The following is a 21,033-nucleotide window of genomic DNA, read 5'->3' on the forward strand; positions in this document are numbered from 1 at the left end:
TCCCTGCTGGCTGTTTTGTCTCCCCCCTCAAAGGCCTGGACATCGACCTCCCCACGGCAGTCCCAGCTCCACGGCCGCGGAAGGGAAGGGTTAAGTGGCACAGCCCAGGGCAGGCATGGCCCTGCTCTCAGGCCTGGAAGCCTCTGGCACCCGCCCGCTCTTTCATCTCCACGGGCTCCAGGTGAGAGAAGCCAGAGCCAGGCCCACCAGGGACCCAGCAGCATGGCTTTGCTTTGATTCCTGCGGAGGCTGGCTGCTCGGAGCCCAGAATCAAAAGCGGGCGGCAGGGCCAGTGCCCCAGGGTCCCCAGGATGACAGCCGCAGGCTGGCCCCTTCCACCAGCTGGGCCAGGGCCTCTGCCGGGGCTCTCCTCCAGCCGGAGCAGAAGAGCTGCAGGAAGCTCTGAGCCACAGGGAAGAAGGGATGACAGTGCAGGGCCCGGGCACCAGGGGCTCAGACCCAGGACAGGCCCCAGGGTGGGGAAACACTGGGTGACCCCAAAAGCATAGAGCTTGAACCCAGCCTTCCTCTGCGGTGGGTACAACCTCATGGGCTTCAGGTCTCAAGGTGGGAGCTGCAGGAGGCCCGTGAGAAACGCAAGGAATTTAAAAAGAATTAGTCGGGAGGAGGTGACAGGCCCATTCTGAAGCAAGATGAATGGGTTTCAGTTGGCGAAAATGATTCTAATTTATAATCTGCTTCTTGCTGCCGCTCGCCAATTAATTCTCTATAGATACATAAATAGGCCGCGTGTTTGCTTTGCTTCAAACGTAATAAACATTACACTCTGTCCTCTTCTTTTGTGCCGGTTCCTGTCACGGCATTCGTCCCCACAGCTAATTCCTCACACCTGTCTCTGCCACTCAGGGGAGCGGGCTGACGGGGGAGGAAGGGCCCGGGCTCCAGGAAACTCCAGGCACCAGGAGACAAATGGCTGATCCAGAAGCTGCAGGGCGCCTGGCTGGGCTCCCCACTTGCTGGGGAGAGGCCCGGCCAGGGAGCGAGGGAGGGAGAGGAGTCCCCCAGCCTCCTCTTGGGACTCCCATGTCACCAACTTTGAGACTATCTCTACCATGAGGGAGGGAGGAGGAAGGGGGGCAGGCAGAGAAGCAGCCATCACTACCTTCTGTCCTCCCTCACTGGTCCCCAGCTCACTGCTCTCCAGACACTGGGTTCCTGCTCCTGCCAAGTCTTCTCCTGCTCCTGGCTTTTGAACTTGCCATTCCCTCTACCCAGAAGGCTCTTTCCCTGAACACCACCTCCTTTGTGTCTTTGTTCATAAACTTCAACCTAGCAGTGAGATCTTTTCCTGACTACCCCCCTTCCCAAAAGGGGAACCCCCCCTTCAACACTCCCTGTGACCCTCTCCTGCTCAAGACTCTCCTTAGCACCATCACCATCTGACGTACTATTTATTTTACTAATTTGACTTGTTTATTGTCTTCCCAACCTGAATGGAAGTCCATGAGGATGAGAGTATCCCCTGGTTCACTGCTATATCCTCTGTGTGACACATGGGCACAAATGTAGGCATAAATGCTCAACAAATATTTGTTGAATAAATGAGGTGGGAGTGGGATGGGAGGGGGCAGATGGGGCCCAAAGAGTGACATGATACCTCACTGTAGCTTATCAGCTTGCGCCACACCCCTGAGAGGCAGGCGAAACCAAGGTGGGAAGGGGGTGGGAAGGTGACTTGCCCAAGGTGACACCATGGGTTAGTGGTAGAATGGAGACTAGGCTCTTCTCTAAAGCAGCTCAGGCCAGGAATATACATCTCACAACAATTCTCCCCGGGGTGTGTGTGGGGGTGGTATTGGAGAAACTGAAACTCAGGGAAGCATTGTGACTTGTCCAAGGTCACACAATCATTTATTCGATGGAATGACTGAGTACCTACTATGTGCCAGGTGCTGCTCTAGGAGGTGAGGTGTCCAGTGACCAGGTCAGAGAAGCCCCTGCCCTTACCAACTTTATAGGCTAGAGGGAGAGTGAGCGATGGACAAGGTAACCAATAAATGTCAGGGGCACCTGGGTGGCTCAGTGGGATGAGTGTCTGCCTTTGGCTCAGGTCATGATCTCGGGTCCTAGGGTCAAGCCCCGCTTTGGTCTAGGGAGACCAAAAGTTCAGTGGGGAGTCTGCTTCTCCTTCTCCCTCTTCCCCTCTCCCTGTTCGTGCTCTCTCTCACTTTCAAATAAATAAAATCTTTGAGAAAAAAAAGTCAGTGTCAGGAAGGGACAAGAGCTAAGAAGATAAACCAAAATGCAAAGCTAGAGAGTAATGGGAGAGTGGGGTGAGGAGATGCTACTTTACTTGAGTGATCAGGGAAGTCCTCTATAAGGAGAAGCCTGAGCAGAAACCCCTTCCATAAACCTTGGGTGCACAGGGCAGGGCCAGGGTTTCCACTCACATCTGTGCCAAAGTGTGTGTACTTCCCCAAACTGTGTTGTCACTAAGAATGAGCATTCACAGGGGTGCCTGGCTGGCTCAGTTGGAAGAGCATGAGACTCTTGATCTTGGGGTCATGAGTTCTAGCCCCATGTTGGATGTAGAGATTACTTAATAAAAACTTTTTTAAAAATGAAAAAGAGGGCAGCCTGGGTGGCTCAGCAGTTTAGTGCCTCCTTCAGCCCAGGGTGTGATACTGGAGACCTGGGATCGAGTCCCACGTCGGGCTCCCTGCATGGAGCCTGCTTCTCCCTCTGCCTGTGTCTCTGCCTCTCTCTCTGTGTCTCTCATGAATAAATAAATAAAATCTTTTAAAAAGAGGGGGGGGTAGGAAAAGAGCGTTCAGGGAGTGAGTGAGCATTCAGGGAGGAGTGAGGTGACAGGGAGAAGTCTGTACAATAAAGCAAGAAACCCTCACTCTGAGTGGGACATCAAAGTTGGAACCTGGCGCCTGGGTGGGAAATAACCAATAACCAGGGATGGAGCAGGGATTTCTCAAATAGGGGAAACCAGAGGAGTAAAAGCCTGGAGGTGGGAGGGTGGGTTTCAGACAGAGGTTAACTGGCTCTGGGAAAAGACTTCAGGGAAGCTCTAATTTGCCGTGTTTGCCAATTTTCATGGTATAAATACTCTGGATATGGCCAAATTCAAGGGCTCGCAAAACTGGCTTGCAAAATTCCTGAAAAACCTAACAATTGGCTTTAATGAGCCAGTATGAGCCAGCTCCAGCCCAGCACTGTTTCAGGTATCAATAAGGAAGCTGGCCAGGCCGCATCCATGTGGGGGAAGAGCAAGAAATGGCTTGAAAAAGTGTGTGTGCAGCAGAGAATTCTGGACTCTGATAACTGGAAGGGCCCTTAGCCATTGTGAAATTAGCCCCTGCCAGTCCTCTTTTACTTTACAGAACGGAAAACCAAGGCCAAGAGAGAGCCAAGGGCTTGCCCAAAAACACAGAGAGAGTTGGGGCCAGAGCCAGGACTGGGAAGAAATCTCAGACTTTTCAGGGTAACCAGCTCCCTTTCCACTGCTTCTTACAGGGATATGATTGGTGACAGCCCAATCGGGGCCTGATAGCCAAGGATTCCACCATCCCTGTGGGGTGGGAAGAAGACAGCAACTCCAGGTACAAGGGGAGTGCCCAGGTGGGAGAGCCTATGCCAGCTGGTGGGGTGATGGTTCAGCTGGGTTTTGAAGGATAAATAGGAGTTTTACAGCCAGCCGAAGGAAGAAAAGAGATATCCTAGGGGCAGGAACGGCATTATCAAAGCTCTGAGTGTGTGATAAGAAAAGTAAAAGCCGCTGGCATTACCAGGATGTGAAGTACGAAAAGGAAGGAGTAAGAGGTGAAGCTTGAGAGGCAATGCCCTGCCTCTCATGCCCAAGCAGTAATGGGGGGCTTTCAGGCCACTGCAGAGAAGCTATTTTTAGACGGGTCCCCTTTGTCTCCTCAGAACCAGGGGAATGAGCTGCTATGCGGAGGTCCGCTGCTGCCTCGGGGATGAGGGCCGGCAGGTGAGGGAGGGCTCAGGTTCTCTGGCTTCTGGGCCTTTCCCTACTAGTGCTCAGGCAGTCACCCCACAGCTCCCTGCTGATTCCCCTTCCCCTCCTGCTGGCTGCTCTTCTCCTGGCCAGGAATAGAACCTCACATCTGACAATCCTCAGCGGTGTTTAAATTTAATGGGCCTTCCTGCTTTTTTTCCTCCTCAGCACCTGGGCTGGGCGCTCTGCAGCAGCCCTGGGGAGAGGCAGGTGAATAATTCAGGGAGAGTCAGTGTTTGAAGTGTGGGGGTGGGGGTTGTGTGTGGTGGGGCTGTCTCACTTTCCCACCCCAGGGAAGGGGCTTCAGGAGGGATGGTTCAGGTACTCAGGCCCTGTTCTCCCTGAAATGCAGCTTTAGGGCTTTCAGGAAAGCTCAGGGGCGTCCTAGCTCCCTGTCCTCACAGCCACCTGCAGCGCTAGGCCGCAGGGCCAGGAGGCTTCCAGGGGCCGGCAGGATGGAGAAGGAGGAGGCCTGCCTTTCCCGGTGGGCTGCCCTGGCTTTGGATCTGGGTCCAGACAGAGAGGAGGGGGATACAGTGTGGAGGGGAAGGCAGAAGGTGGGGGCCTCGTCCCAGGCTGAGGTTCCATGAGCAGGGGCAGGGTGTTGGGGAGCTGTCAGGGCTGGAGGTGCAGCCGGATAACTCCTGGTGTGACACTGGGCTGGGGTGGGGGGCGGGCTAGGGCTGTATCTGCAGCCCCAGACTTGCGGCAGCTCAGGTCCTAGATGCACAGCTCTCCTGGCCCAGGAGTTCCCTAAGCTCTAGGCTCCTTTTTCCGCCTCAGCCCACTGCGCCCCTGCAAACAGCAGCCTTTCAGTGTTCTGGCTTTGGCACCTTTCCAGTCATTTCCCTCGTCTCTCCCTTCCTCCCTCCTTCATTCACGAACAAGTATTTATTGAACATCTACTATGTGCTGAACCCACGGGATACAGCACCAAACAAAACCTACTCAGCCCTTAACCCCCAGAGCTGTGCTGCCTCCTGGTGCCCACCCCCTTGCACAGGGGCGAGGGGAGAGGGACCCCAGGCTTGGTCCTTGCTCGGGGCACTTGTTCTGAGTCCTCTGGCGAGTCACTTCGCCCTCTGAACCTGGGTTTCCCCGGCTGGAGCACCTGGCTGATAATCCCACTTTGCCGACTTGCTGTTATTAATTACAGCAAACACTTATTCTAAGTGTCTTACACGGATCCGCTCCTGCAGTCTTCACCCAGCCCTTTGACTGGGTGGCTGGCGGCTACGAGGACGCTGGGACCTGGAGGGGTGAAGTCACCTGCCCAGAACGTCGGCGCTGCTGAGTGGGTGACGGGATTTGAACCCAGACAACCTGGCTGCGTGGTGCGCGGGAGGAGGTGTCTAAGCGCGGCGGGGGGAGGGGGGGAGGAGGGCTGGGTGCGTGTGGCTGCCCTGCAGTTGTGCACCCCCCTCCCCGCCCCTCGGTGAGTCGCCTCCCCCCCACCGCCCCGCCCTGCCCTGCGGGATGGGGGTGGGGGGAGCCGGCTCCGCAGACACGGAATGCGGGGAGCCCCTGGAGGGGGGCGGGAGCCCTCCAACCCCGTCCCGGTCCTCGGCCCTTCCCGGGAGGAGCTGGGGTGCACCCTGACCCCCCCCCAGCCGTCCCCCCAGCGGGCAGGCGGCCCCAGTCGCCGCGCTGACATTTCTTTGGTTGTTCATGTCACGGCCCTTCAGTCTGCGCAGTTTTACAAATGTGCTGGCGAGATGAAAGGCGCCGGGAACAGCGACTGGAGAGCAAGTTCGGAAAAGCTTTTAACTTCCAGCTCCCACAGACAAAGGGGAGGAGGAGGAGGGAAGGAGGGAGGGAGAGGAGGGGAGAATAGAGGGAGCAGAGTAGAAGGATGGAGCGAGGAAAGGGGAAGGAAAGAGGGAGGGAGGGAAGAGAGGAGGAAAGAGGGAGGAAAGGAGGGAAAGGAGGAAGGGAAGAGGGAAGGGAGGAAGGAAGACAGGAGGGAAGGGAAGAAGGAAGAGAGGAAGGAAGGGAGGAAGGCAAGGAGGAGGAAGAAAGGAGGAAGAAAGGGAGGAGAAAAGGAAGGTGGGAAGGGAGGAGGAAGGAGGGAGGAAGGAAGGGAAAAGGGGGGAAGGGAAGGGAGAAGGGATGAGGGAGGGAAGGAAGGAAGAGTGGGGAGAAGAAGGTAGAATGGGGGAAGGGAGGGTGGGAGAGAGCAGGAGGGGAGGGGAGGAGAGGGAGAATGGGGACAGAGTCCCAGTAGGCCAGGCAAAGGGGAGCCAGAGGCTGAGCGCCAGAGGTGACCAGACAAAGGAAAGGGATAGAGAAAGACACACACACACACACACACACACACACAGCCTGGGCTAGGGGGAGAGGGGGGAGAGGGGGAGAGGAAGGGGGTGAGAGGGAGAGGGGAAAGCCAGCCTGAGAGAAGAAGACAGGGACAGGCAGAAAGAGACAAATAAGGAGACTGAGAGAAAGAGGCAGAAAGACCCGGAAAGGAAGGCTCACGGAGAGGAGGAAACCGCGACAGCAGTGGAGGGTGTTGAGGAGACAGTGGCCTGTGTGTAAGAGACTACAGACAGATGTAAGGAGATGAACAGGGGGACAGAGACACAGGCTGAGGTGAGGACAGGGAACGGAGCACGTGTAGACAAGGAGGGAAGAGGGAGGGAGAAGACAGAGCCAGGAGCCTACAGCAGCCTGCCCCCCCCCCATCCAAGCCCTCCCCTGACACCTGGTCCAACTCCCCAGGTGCCCTGGGGCAGGCCCTGCTCTTAGGGCTTCAGACTAGAGCAGTTGTTCTCAACTGGGAGTGATTTTGCCCCCAGGGGACGTTTGACAATGCCAGGACACATTTCTGGTTGTCACAAGGGGGGGCACACTACTGGCATCTAGTGGGTAGAGGCCAGAGATGCCACCGAACTTCCTCCTGGGTATACCACAGCCCCTACAACCAAGACTCCTTCTGACCCCAGATGCTAATGGTGCCGGTTCAGTGCAGACCCTGGCCCCAGCCTGCCTCCATTTGAACCCCAGCTCTGCCACAAACAACTTGTGTGAGCTTGGGCAACTTTTATAGTTTCTCCATGCCTTGGTTTCCCCAACTATCCATGTATAAGTTGGTTGCTATGAGAATCAAATGAAGTAATCAGTGTGAAACACTTGGCACAGGTCTGACACATGGCATGTGCTCTCTAGATGTTAACTACTGCTATTATCGGCTCATTTTCCCTGCACAGCAATGCCGAGGAGGTGACTTGTCCCACATCACACAGCCTGCGTGATGGCTGAGCCCAGTGCTCCTACACAGGCTCTTGCCGCCCCTGTCACACTACAGGAGACGTCCGGGCTCACCATCTCCCAGCCCAGAGTGTACAACCTGATTTCACTGCTTGTCGGCTGTGTGACCTTAATGTTTCAACACCCTGTGCCTCGGTTTCCTCATTTGTAAAAGGGGGCTCGTCCTAGAATCTGTTGAGAGAACTTAAAAGCAAAATCACAGCCCACAGCAAGTGTTCAATAATAGCTGACATAGACCTCAACGTGTGCCCAGAGACTAGCATAGTGCCTGGCACAGGGTGGGCACTCAGAGACTTGTGCAGGAAGGAGGAATTAGGGAGAATGGTGGGAGTCTGAGAAGAGGAGCCTCTGAGAGAGGAAAAGCAGTGGGAGATCTAATGAAGAGTCACAGGGAGAAGAGAGGAGAGGAGAGAGATCCAAGGAAAAGATGTGCGAGTAGTTCATCCTACAAACATTTATTGAGCATCTACTGTATGTATGCAGATGTGAAAGCAGCGGGAGTCCCAGGCCAGAAACACTGGCCACCTTAAGTAGGTGTGACTCCGGTGTGAACAGCACACACCAAGCAGGGTCCTGGGGAGGAGGAGACAGGGAGGGAGGGCAGCTGGAGCAGATGGCCAGAGCGAGGCCAAAGTGGGTCTGAGGGGAGAGAGAGAATGGAAAGTGAGGAGAAGCTTCTAGAAGGGCCAGCCTCCAGTCTCAGAAAGCCTGAAAGAATGGAGGCTAAGAATAGAGAGGAGAGAGGAGGAGAGAGTAGAGGCGATGGAGGGCCTGACAAAGCAAGGCTGGGAGAGATCAAGGAAGGGGAATAAACCAAGAGACAAGGAATGACGCGAGGAAACGAGCTGGCACGATGGAGAAGAAATCTCAAAATAAATAAAAGTGTGATGGAGCTTAGAGGGAGGGGCACCAGGGGACGAGGAGATTCCAGTCACCAGTCACCGGGGAGGAGAGGGAGGCGGGGAGAGGGACAGGGCTGGGGCTGGAGAGGAAAATTAGAGGGAGCCGGATGGGAGCAGGATGGGAGTGAGGTAGAGCCTGGTGGGGGAGGACCCACAGGGGCCCCAGCAGGTCCTGCTCCCTTTTTGCCCAGAACTTCAGCAGCTGATCAGACCCCGTTGTGTGTCTGGTTGGTGACAGCACAGCAGGACAGAGGTAGATGGTGGTCATGTCCCCTGTTACCCTGCGCCCACCTACCCGACAGCCCTCAGGAATCCCCCCAACTCAAGACATCTATGGAAGTTGCTGGTCCTAGCGGACTTCATGCGAAACAACCTCCTACAGAGGCCTGGGTGTGTGCGTGTGGAGGAGGGGGGTCTCCTCGATTAGGCTGCGCCCTAGAGAGATGGGACTGAAGAGGAAGCCGGAGTAGCCGGGAGGAAGAAGCTGGGTGGGGCAGGAAAGACCTCCGGCAGCGGCAGCTCCAATTTCAAGAGAATGGGCAATCGGGCCTGCTCGGAGTTGGGGGCAGTGGGGAAGGTGGGGGTGGTTATTGGGAGGCTCAGGGGGCCAAGGGGGCACTAAACTTAGGCTGTCTTGCCTGCTTACTTCGCTGGTTGCAGGTAGGTCCAGCATGGCCCCCCCGCCCCCCGCCGCAGGAAAAGCCTCAGGGGTCCTCCTGGGAGACCCGACCTAGCACCTCCCTGGGGACCGGCCCCCGGCCTCTGTCCACGTCCAAGCACAGTGGTTGCATCTGAAACTGGCGGCTCTGTGCAGGGGCCTTTCCGGGCGGCCGCTGGAGGAGCCTGCCCCCACCCTCCCTGCGCCCCCTCTCTCTGAAGCCGGGCTCCCGGAGCAGTGGGAGGGACATGGGGAACCCTAGACGCAGGGAAGTCAGGTGAGGGGGAAGGGTCGGGTCTCCCACCGGGACCTCCCGGGAGCTGCCTGGCGGGGAGGGAGACGGTCCCCCCTCCTGGGGGCGCTCCCTCCGCGCGGATCCGGCGCCGAACGAAGGAGGGGCGCCGCCCCCCCAGGGGTTTCCTGCGTCTGGGCCGCCCCGGCGCGGGCGAGGCCGGCCCCTCTCGGCGGGGGAGGGGCGCGATCGGGGCGCGGGGGCGCGGGGGGGCGCGGGCGGGGGCCGGGGCTCCCGGGCTGCGGGGTCCGGGCCCGGTGGCCGCCTGCGGCGCGGCGCGGCGCTCCTGCCCGGCGGGCGCTGCATTCTCCGAGTCTCCACCAGAGGCTGCGGGAGGAAGGAAGGGATCCGTCCCTTGCACACTTCCCCCCTAGTCAGACACGCACACTCCCTCGCTCCCGCTCGCTCACTCCCTCGCTCCCTCGCTCTCTCGCTCACACACACGCGCGCACACGCCGCCGCGGCTCCCCCTCTCGCGCCCGCTCTCCCTCCGGCTCCTCCGGGCGGCCGCCGGGCTCCGGACTCGCCCGCCCGCCCGCCGCACGCAGCGTCCCGAGGCGGCAGGACCGGGGCAGCCCCGGGCCGCTCCCCGAGGTAAGGGCGCAGGGGTGCCGCGGGAGGGGCGGCCGGATCGCCGCCCGGGGAGGCTGGCGGGCCGGGAGGGAGCCCCCTGGCCGGCGGGAGCGGCCCGGCAGGCGGCGCAGGGGGCGAGCCTCCCCGCCGCAGGGGGAGCCCGGGTGCCCGCGCCCGGCCCCCGCGCGCCCCCTCCTCTCGGCGGGGCGGGCGGGAGGGAGTTTCCCACGTCCAAACTTTCCCCGGCGCGGAGCCGAGCCGCCTGTCGGCCCGGAGCCCGCGGCCCCCCGCTCCCACCCCCGCCCCGCCCGCCGCGCGCCCGGAGCCGCCGGGACCCCCGCGGGCAGCAGGGGGGCGGCGCGGGGGGCCGAGCGCGCGCGTCCGGAGGGGCTGGGGCGGGGGCGCGCGGTCCCCCGGGGCCGGGCCCCAGGCGCTGCCCGCGCCCCCACCCCCTGCGGCCGGGGCTCGGCTGCCGGGCCCCTCCCAGAGGCGGGGTCCGGGGCCGGGAATACCGCACGGCGCGAGCGCGAGCGCGCGGTGTGTGTGTGCGAGGTCGTGCCGCGTCCGGGGCACCCGGAGGCCGACCCGAGGCGCGGCGACACGCACGGCTGCGGCCACCCCGGGGGGCGGGGCGAGCCGGCCCCCCCGCGCGACCCCGCTGCCCTCGGGCCGTCGGACCGGCCGGCGGACCCGCGCTGCCCTCTTCCTCCCTGGGACCCGGCTCGGGGAACGCGCCCCCCTCCTCGGGACACGGATCCGGCCCGACGGCCTCACGTCCAAACGGAGCGCCACTGGGGACTGACCCCCGGGGGCCGGGGCGCTGAAGGGCGAGTTGGGGATTTTGTGGGCGCGCTCGATGCCCGGCCACCGGCGATCGGCGCGGCCCGGACCCGAGACTTGACCTCCCCTCGGCCTCCTCTCTGGCACCGTCAGGCCCCTGCCCCAGCCGGGGGCGGCTGGAGACTCCAGGCCGGCCGGGCTGCGACCCGAGGAGCTAACCCGGAGTCCCCCGAGGTCTCCCCGGCTGCAGGGCACCCCCTGGTGGCGGGCAAGGACGCCGCCGTTGAAGCCGCCCGAAGGCTTCCTACCCTCGCGCTGGGAGGGTTCCTGCTTCCCAGTCGGCCCTCCCAGCCCTTTAGGCCTGGCCGGAGGTTGCGCGTGGCAACTCCGTTCTCTTTGGGTCTGATTCCAGCTCTGTCTGGGTCCCTGGGGCTGGCCAAGGTGCACAGGACAGGCCGAGGCCCATTCGAAGGCTCAGCCTGCTGCCAGCCCTCCCCTCGGCCCCTCCAGCCGGGTTCTGGATCTTAGCCTCTTCCCCCTCTAGTCAGTGCTCCTGCCCATATCAGCATGACCATGGCCTTGGAACCCATAGGCTCCCCGCTAACCATCGTGCCCCTCCGCTCCTCATTAGTGCTTGTCTGTGAGTGCCCCCAATCCTACTTACTCCTATTCTACAGCCCTATTTAGAATTTGGCCTCTAACACCTACACTGACATCCTTTGGTCCTTGCTCATCTATGACCATATCTCTTCCACTCATCTTCCATCCTGCGTGCCCCAGTTTCTCTCTGTAGCAGTCACCTGTTCCCTAACCCCCTGCCTGCGCCAGCTACTCTCCACTCCACCCCTACTCCTCTTTTTTTCCGGGTGTCTGGGACGCTCCTCTTCCACTCCTCCTGGCAGGGAAGGCCACTGTCAACATTTGAGCACTGCTTCCTGAGGGTGTCTGTGTGCCCTTCTGGGACCATCTCTGCCAGCGCCTCCGGGGAATGTACTTTGCAAAGCCAACCAGGTCTCTCTCAGCCAAGGGGCAGCTAAAGGGCCCTCTTAGCTGACTCCTGGAGAAGAGAAACCCCTTCTGCCATCACAGTGTGATCCTGCCATCACACTGCGGTTAGGTTGGGAACTTCTTGCTTCCTCATTCTTTGTGACTGTGAGCACCCCCCACCCTGGGCTCTCCTCTTTCCCATTTTAAGGTCTGGCAAACAGAGGCCTGGGTCACACAGTAAGCTCCAATTGGAGCCAGAGCGGGTACCCAGGAGCCTTGACTTCCAGGCCTCACCAGCTCTCATATGTTGGGCAGGTCTGCAGGGCTGGGGTGGGCTGGAGTGGGGGGGAAGTGGGGCAGTGGGGCAGTGGGGCAGTTTCTTGCCTTTGAATTGCAAGCAGAACAAGAAGATATCTTGCTTAAAAGCAAGAGGTATTTAAGTTAGACCCGCAGTGCTCCTGGGCCAGTACCCAGGAAAAGCTGTCAGAGTGCCTTTGGTGGAGAAGCCTAAGGAACAGACATGGAGGACACAGCCCAGCCCCTAAAGATGTGTGTGGCCCTGTGCCAGTCACAGCCTTTCTATAAAGTGTGTGATCTCAAGCGTTTCTGGTGGTCTGGAATAATTGTGCCTAGAGGCAGGACTTCCAATTCCCTAGCCACTTCTTTGCTTTTCCAGAAGCCTCTGCAGGAGCACTGGAATCGCAAAGCTGTCAGAGGGGGGTGGGCAGGGACCCCAGGAGGGCCTATCTCCTCCCAGTAAGCAAAGTTTGGAGCAGCTACTTTATTTAGGAGTCAGCCAATTAAATTTCCTGTCCTCTCTCTGTTCTTTTTTTCCCCCTTTTTTTTCTTCCATCAGGAAGCTCCATTCGGAAATGCAGCCTCAGGTATTCTGAGAGAGAGAATGATTCCTGTTTATATAACTCGGGCAGCAGCCGGCTCTCTCAGCTCGGCCTGGGAGGGGGTAGGGGCTGAGGATGGAGTCAGGCGCTTCTTGGGGGAAGAGGAGACCCTAAAGAGGTTGCTTGAGCTGGGGGCTTCCCCATCCTGCCTGGGAATTGGCCCAAAGAGGGCGCTAGGGGTCAGGGACGAGCCTGGAAATCCACTCCCATCAGGCTGAAAGAAGACCCAGGCCTCAGGCCAGACGGGAGAGAGAAGCCTTGTGCTCCCAGTGAGGGTGGGCATACCCTCCACCTCCCCGGAGGCCTCAGAGCGCCCTTAAGATGGAGCTCTTGAGTAGAGGTCTCTGCTTCCTGGAACCTTGTGTTTTGATAAAAGCCTCTCTAAAGAAGGCCTTGTGTGGTTTGTTGTTGTTGTTTTTCACTGTCCAGACAGTCTCCTGCCTCAACTTTTTCATCAGGGCAGTGGGTATAATCAGACTTTGTCTTTTCTCCTATGGAGGAGGCAAGAACTAACAAGAAGCTTGTCTGTAGAATGGTCCAAGCTCTACATATCTGCCAGAAGGAAGGTTTTCTCATTGAGGATGGTGCAGAGTGGCTGCTGGGAAATGGATACAGGACAGAGTGGTTGGAGGTACAGCTGTCATGTACAGTTGGGCAGGTTGCTGAGTGTCCGAAGGCACTCAAAGCAGGAGGAGAAAAGAGGCTGAAATCCATCGTAAGCTCTACTCAACAAATCAGGGGCTGTAAAGGCAGACTGTGTCCTCCTGGAGAAAGGAACATTTTCCCTAATTTGCGAGGCAGTCTTCATGTACTAACCAGCCATGGGGCTGTAAGGCTACAGGCCTCGCAAGGAAGTTGCCTTTCTTTAATGCCCACTAAGGTGGCCCAGCTGGAGGTTAAGCGCGGCTCACTCCTCTCACACTCAGTGCTCACGGTTCTCCCACGGTGGGGACACACCTTTCTCAATGTGTGAGTCTGGGTCGGAACATTTGCAGAGCAGGGACCTGGGCAAATTCCTTTACCCGCTCTGTTCCTTTCATGCCTGGCCAGCAGGCCCCTTCGTGCCATCACACTGGGGTTAGGCTGGGAACTTCTTGCTTCCTCATCAGACTCACAAGCCTTCGTCATCCATTGGCTACCAGCTCCCTCTGTGTGTATATAAATAACTGACTGAGAACATGGCCTTGGGAATCAGGCCAGCCTGGATTGGTGACTTTCTGGCTGTGTGACTTCAGGTAAATTACTTTGCCTCTCTGAGCCTGTTCCTTCCCTGTGAAATGGAAGGGGGGGGGGAAGCAATGCCTGTCTCATTGGGTTGTGTGAAGAGTAAATGTGCAGGAGTATGTCTGGTGCCTAGCGTAGTGCCTGGCACACAGCATTCTCCAGATGAAGCAGTATTGTCACTATCATCCCTCCATTTGTATCCCTTGGTTCCCATGGGGCCTACCGGTGATGTTCCTCTGGTTTTATGTGTGACTTTGGCCGCCTGCACCCCTGCGGGAGGGTGCAGTTCTGTCAAAATCACCAGGATCTGTCTCTGACCTCAGGATCCTTCAAGGGACTGCCTGGTCCTTTTGTGCAGCCTAGGTTATCCGGATGGGGCTAGATTCCCATAGATCCGTTGCACCCCGGTCTCTCCCTTCTCTCCCCTTCGGTCCGTCCCATGATCCTTGCTCTGACTCAGACCTCACTGACTTTGCCTAAACCGCGGTGGCAGCCTCCTCCCTGGCCTCCCCGCCTCTGATCTGCAATCCCTGCTGCAGCCAGAGCGATCTTTCTCTAACGCAGGTGGGATCGTGTCACTTGTTTGATTAAAACCCTTCCATGGCTCCCCATCGCCTACTGAATTAAGTCCAGCCTCTGCACCGTGACATTCAAGGTCCTTGTAATCCGTCTGCATCCTCCTTTATCTCCCACTGTGCCTCCAATCCGACACCACTCCCGCTTTCAGCCACACCTGCCCTTCTACCTGGACGCCCTTCCCTTGAAGATCTTTCAAAGCATTAAAAACCCAACTCAAACAGGACCTATTCTTTGCATCTACTTACCCGGCTGCCTGTCTGCCGTCCATCCATTCATTATCCAGTTAAAAATATATATTTGCACATACATGCTAGGTGTTTACTGTGTGCTAAGCATTGTACTAAAGCCTAGAGCTACAACGGTGAGCAAGGAGACAGGATCCCAGCTAACAGGAGCCCAGTGATACCAGAAGGGAGACTGATAAACAATTCCCAGAAGCCACCATAAGAGCCAGTTGTGGCTCCCGGGGGTTGGGGGGGTGAACGGCCGATGCTTCCAGGAGGAAGCGGTGTTTAAGCAAGGACCTGCCTGTGTGTTAGCAGCTATCTAGGCAATGAAGGCCTGGAGAGAGGATGGAGGAATGGAAAGTGGGCTGTGGGGCCAAGAGATGAGAGGTACCAAGGCCCAGAGGTGAGGGGGATAGCGGAGGAATGGCAAGTTCAGTTGCTAAAGAGGAACAGAGTTTTGGGTGCAGGTGTGGGAGTTACAGGACATGAGACCATCAAGGTGGACAGCAGCCCGGTCCTCTGGGTATTGGAAACTACAGGGGAGACTGGACTTCATCTGGGAGCAGTGGGTGCACTGGCGGGTTTTCAGCAGGGGAGTGGCCCAACGGGCTTTGCCTTCGGAAGCCTCGCCCTGCGGTTGGGCCGGGCCTGGGGAGCACAGCAGAGCCTGCAAGGGCTGGTGGAGTAGAATGGGCAGGGCTTGGAGACTTCCTGGATGTTAGGGAGCCGGGGAGCCCTTGTTTTGGATTTGAGAGGCTGTGTGGGTCCTGGGAGGAGGGGCTTTCAAGAAGAGGCAGAGGCCACATAGCTGGGATGCTCAGTGGGGATCCCGATGGACACTGGTGCGGAAAAGACAGCGCCCATCCTGGGAGCTCTAGGCCGGGTGTAGATCTTTATTTTTTTATGTTTTTTTTTCGGGTGTAGATCTTTAAACCCACAGGATGGATGAGATCACACAGGATAGGTCCACAGAATGACAAGAACCTCGAGGGACCCTCACATTTCAAGGGCAGGTGCACCCCGGGAAGCCTTTCTGACCCATCCGGGCACGCGTGACTGCCATCTATACTGAGCCCTGTAGCAATTCCTTTAGATTTTCTTTTGCTCCCTCCTTTGTATTACCCACTAGATCTGTGGTTCTTGACCAGGGGCAATTTTGCCTCCTACGGGACATTTGGTAATGTCTAGAGACATTTCTGTTTGTCACAGCTGGATAGGAGGCTTCGACTAGCATCTAGTGGGTGGAGACCAGGGATGCTGCTAAACGTCCTGCAACACACAGGACAGCCCCCGCAGCAAAGAATTGTGCAGCCAAAAATGTTGAGGTTGAAAAACCCAGCCTTAGATGAAAAGATCCTGAAGGTGGGCACTGGGCTTTTCCATTTGGGTCTACCAAGCGTCTAGCACGGTTTATGGCACAAGGCAAGCACTCCCTACCCTCACTGATTTAAATGGGGGCTTGGGGAGGGGGGCCTCTGGCCACACAGCATGGCAGTCTGCAATACTTAAAGCCCAATCCTACCCTGGGATGCTCGCTCGTTCCCTCCCCAGCAGGCTGCACCAGCCCAAGATTCAGGCACTTGTAGAAGAGGGAAGGATAGGCCAATGGAGAAAGCCTGCCAAAAAGCTGCAGAAGACCCCAGAGGTTGAGGACCCACTGCTGTGAAGGGTTTTCTTTCCTTGTCTTGTTAACTTCTGTCATTTCTTTACCATCCAAGTAAATATATGTTCTTTAAAAAAAAAAAAAACACAACAGGCAAGTTCACAGATAAACAAAATGAGAAAACATGACAACCTACTGATAGGAGCATGGACTCTGGAATCAGAGGAAGCCAAGTTTAAATCCTGACTCGGCCACTTACTAGCTGAGTGAGCCTCTGTTGCTTCATCTGTAAAATGGCTTTAATAAACCTACCTCACAGGACTGCAGGGAAGAGTAGAAGAGGTGATACAGACAAAGACTCAGTGCAATGCGGGGCTGCTAGTTGTCAGTACAGAGTGACTACATATGCATGTGTCAACTCTGTGTGTGTGTGTGTGTGTCTTTTTATATAAGAAAGCATTTTTAATTAGCCATAATCCCACCACCACTTGGCTAACATTTCAGTGCATATCCTCCTTGACATATATAGATTTTTAAAAAATAAAAATGGCATCTTGCTTTACACATATGCCTTTGTAACCTGCTTTTTTCACTCTATAATATATTGTGAATGTCTTGCCATTTCGATAAATATACATCTACATCATCATTTTTTAAGAGCTGCATGGTTCTCCATTGTGTGGCTGGCCCATAATTCATTTAACCAGCCCCCACTGTTGGACACTTGGGTTGTTTCCAACACTTTGCCATTACAAACAATTCTGCGATGAACATCCTTGTACACACATCTTCACGTTCTTGTCCAGTGATTTCCTTGGGGACCACTTGGACATTTTTGGCAGAAGGCATGTGGCCCTGACCAGATTCCACAAGTAGAAGTCCTTGGGCCTGGTGAGGAGAGAGTTGGGGATCCTCGGGGAAGGGAGAGGATGCTGGATGGCAGTGAGAGACTGGACTTCTCTGTGAGCAAAGAAGGAGGTGCTCCACCCTACCTCTCTGTTGTTGCTGTGGTGCTTGCAGAGTAGGGAATGGGGGGTGGAGAGGTGGACTCTGTGTGTGTGTGTGTGTGTGTGTGTGTGTGTGTGATGGGCAGAGTGACAGACACCAGGCAGGCAGAGAACATGAGGTGGATGGGCCCAGGCAGGCTGATGGATGGGGAGCCGAGGCAGATGGATCCAGGTCAGTGGGCAGACAGGATGATGGGCAGTGATGAGCTGGACAGATTCAGGTGACCACGTGGAGGACTGTAGCCTCCCAGTGGGGCCCACGGGAACCCGGGGCTGCAGTGGCGTATTCAGGGAAAACAGGGGAGTTCAGGGACATGTAGCCCAGGCCCTGAGGCCAAGAGGCTCTCAGGGCTTCTATCTTCTGTCAGCCAAGCAGCTGTATTTAGGATTATACATTTGAGAGGTGAAAGGGCCTTTAGGAGTGGATGGGCCCAACCCCATTAGGTAGATTGGAAATGAGGCCCAGAGGAAATGGGGACTTGCCCAGGGTCCTACAGTGTCGCAGTGGCAGACTGAGTCCTTGCCCCCTCATTTCATCTACCATCATTTTCATTTTTTTCACATGAGCCCTCACCTGGGCTTGCAGGGCTGGGGACTAGGGCAGCAGGGGAGAAGATGACAGTGGGGAGAGGGACTGGGAAGTCAGAGTGCCCCCATCATGAATGTCTGTCCAACCCCCTGCCAGAGTTCCCTGTGTATCACACTGCTGTGCCCTGGTGGGAGCACCTACCCAGGAGTGGGACCGCCCCATCCCATCCTTCCTCTGCCACGTACTAGTGGCCTGACCTTAGAAAAATTGCCCAACCATGGGCCTCAGTTTCCTCATCTGTACCTACCTCTTAGGTTCATTAAGAGCACCGAATGAATTACTGGAAGTAAAGCCCTTAGAATAGTGCCTAGCGCATAGTGAGCGCTCTATATCCATTAACTACTATGATGCTATTTTAACTTTTTTTCTCCCTTTGAATTCTGTATGGGTTTGTGTGCACCTGCATGCTCAGAAGCAGGCTGTATCTCCTTGAGGGCAAAGATTGTATCTTTCTCATCCTGCATCCTCCCCCTCCCTCATTAGGGGCCCTTAAACCAGTTGAGCACATAGTAGATGCTCCACAAATGTGTCTTGATGAAGTGGCTGGTTTCATTGTATCTGGTTGAAGGGATTGGGGAAGGTTTCATTGGGGAGGCAGCACTTGAGCTGTGTGTTGAAGTCTAAGATGGCATCACCACAGGTGGAGGTGGCAGGGAGGGTACTCCACGTGGTAGCGACAGCATGAGCAAAGGAGGGGAAGCTTGGTGAATGTTCGGGTCACAGCCAGGCTACATAATACAGAGGACATAAGGGAGAGGGATGAGAGGGGGCCCGAAAGGGGAGGTCCAGCTGAATTCGGAAGTGTGGAGCTCCAGGCAGTGGGAGTCATTGAAGTTTGTTGACTGGAGTTGAGCTGTAGAAGATCATGCCGATGGTATTGTCTCAGCTTCAGCTTGAAGGAACAAGAAAGGAAGTGCAGGGCACAGGCTGCTGAAGTTGTCCAGGAGATAAGTTGGGGGCTTAAATGAGGTCACAGAGAACTAGGGCCAACGGGAAAAGGAAATAGGACCCAACCAGATCTGCTTGGTTGTGGGAGATGACAGAGAAGTGAAATACGACTAGGTCTCAGGCCTGGGTGTCTGAGAGAACTGGGACTCCTTAATCAAGTTAAGGAGTCTATACTTGGGAGATATGGGGAAAAGTTGAGATGCCAACTGAGATTATTCATCCATCCAACATCCTGTCTAAGCCATCCTTTCTTCCATTTATCCATCCCATTCTTCCTTCCACCCACCCATCTGTCCATCCATCCATCCATCCATCCACCCACCTGTTTATCCATTCATTCATCCATCCATCCATCCATCCATCCATCCATCCTTCCACTCACCTGCCATCCATCCATCCATCCATCCATCCAACCATCATCCTTTTGCCCACCCACCTCCATTTAAACATCCATCTGTCCATAGGTCATCCACCTCCACCCTGCATCTATCTACCTGTCATCCACCGCCACTACTAACACTTGTCTTTGTTATTCATCCATCAATCCACCAAGTCATTCATCCATCCAAGATATGCTTCTTGTGAGCCTCCAGTATGCCAGGCTGGTAAAACCCTGCCACAAGCACTTGGAGATTCCTGGTAATAAATATAGTAATCAGAAAGGCCAATGGAGGGACTGGGATTCGTTTACCTAAAGGAGAGAAATTTGAGAGGAGACTTTACATCTCTGAAGCTATGACAGATGCCCTGATAAAAGGTGGCCTGCAGATCAGCTGTATTCTATTCCTAGAACAGAACAGAGGAAATTGGCGGCACTTGCAGCTGGAGGGATTAAAGTTAGCTTGGAGGGAGAACTACCTTACTGATCATTGCTGGTGTCTGAAGTGCCTACTGATAATGTGCAGGGGCTGCAGCACGGTACGAAATCCATATGGGTGAGTTAGAGGGAATAAGTGCCAGCTGGGCATTTAGGGCATAGTGAAGAAGGACTCAGGGCTCAACCTGGTGGGTGTGTGGAGAAGCAGAGGACCAAGGTGAGGGGGCTTTTGGGGAAGGGGCCTGTATGGGCCAAGGAGACAATTGGAGCTAGGATGAGCCCGGATAGAATAGGGTACTTAGCTGTTGGGTTGGGAGGAAAGAGTTGCACTTAATTCCCCAAACACCACTCAGAAGGGCGGGTGTGTGTGTGGGGGAAGGACTCAGCCTCCTCTCCTGGCCCCCGGCCCTTCCTACGCTAACATTTCTCTTGGGGGCCAGATTCTCTTACGCAGTCCCGATACCTCCCAGTGCCTCTGCTCCATTGATTTAGCCCTAGGTCCTCTCGCTGAACCCATGTCATCTCTTCCGAGTGTCGGTCCCAGTCCCGGGGGACCCCCTGTCACTGTCCTCACAAATCCCAGGGCCCCCTGCTGAGCCCCTGGCCGGAATTCCCTCCTCCAGTGTCCCCATCTTTTCTCTGAGCCGCATCTCCTTGTGGAGACTCTCTCCTCCCAAATTGCCAGCAGAGCTCATGCTCCCCTTTACAACCCCACGCCCCACCTGGAGCCCCCAATCCTCTCCCTGAGCACCGTGCCCTCCTGAAGACCCAAGTCCCTCTCTGAGCACCCCGCCACTTGACTTAGCTGCTGGCCCCTGTTCCTAACAAGATTCTGGCTCTTTTTTGAACCCTCATCTTCTTCCTGAGCCCTGTTTCCTCAGGGGGCCCTCCGCCCCCTTTGCAGAGCCCTGGTGCCACCCCCATCCCAGGACCCAGACCTCCTTTCAGGCACTGCCAGTGGCACGTAGTGACTCCTGCTCTGAAGCCACCCCTGGGGCTCTACACCAACCCCGTCAGCCATCAAGACCCTCCCACAGCCTCCTCGGTACCCTGGGGGGCTTTGGGGAGGGAGGGGCTCGTAGGACCCCCAGTGGGCTGGACTGGGGTGGGGGCGGAGACCAGCAGCTTTGGCAGCCAGGCTCTGCTTGTGGGCCCGGAGAATCTGGAGACTCGCAGCGACTCACTCTCGCAGCTTCTGGGTTAGGAAAACAATCACAAATTAGAGAAAATGCTCTGGGAAATTGCTCTGCTGCGCGAGAGGGAGGCCGCCTCGGGAGGGAGGCAAAGAGGCTCCTAAGCCAGCAATGGCTCCCTGTGGCCTCACCCATCCACTCCAAACCATCTGCTTGGCATTTGAGGCCCCATCCCATCATCCGACATGGTCACCCGCCGAGCCCTGACACACCTGCTCCAGCTAAGCCACAGCTCCAAGGTCCCAATCCCACCTGTGGGCCTTTGTTCACCTGGGCCGAGCTCTGCCTTCTCTCCAGTCTGAATGCCCCCTTCCAGCCCTTCACGAGCCCTTGTCCCTTGTCTCTCTGATAGTCCCTCGAGGACAGGAACTATCACTTGCACTAGAGGCAGACAGAGCTGGGCACCAGTCCTCACCTGATACACATTAGCTGGGTGCCTTTGAGCAAGTCTCTTTTGATGTCCTGAGCCTCGGTTTCTTCATCTATAAAATGGGGAGAGT

The 21,033-nt window shown here is 56.5% G+C and overlaps 1 protein-coding gene across 1 annotated transcript in view; it reads left to right on the forward strand.

Moving 5' to 3' along the window:
• The first annotated feature begins 9,063 nt into the window (after positions 1-9,063).
• Positions 9,064-21,033, forward strand: part of LOC121477820 (serine/arginine repetitive matrix protein 1-like) — a 53,428-nt gene continuing 41,458 nt past the window's right edge. Inside the window, exons 1-2 of the mRNA XM_041732358.1 lie at positions 9,064-9,092; positions 9,482-9,701. Of these exons, the coding sequence (XP_041588292.1) occupies positions 9,064-9,092; positions 9,482-9,701 (249 nt within the window). The remainder of the gene's footprint in view (positions 9,093-9,481; positions 9,702-21,033) is intronic.

This window comes from Vulpes lagopus, chromosome 18 (assembly GCF_018345385.1).
Source record: "Vulpes lagopus strain Blue_001 chromosome 18, ASM1834538v1, whole genome shotgun sequence".
Taxonomy (NCBI): domain Eukaryota; kingdom Metazoa; phylum Chordata; class Mammalia; order Carnivora; family Canidae; genus Vulpes; species Vulpes lagopus.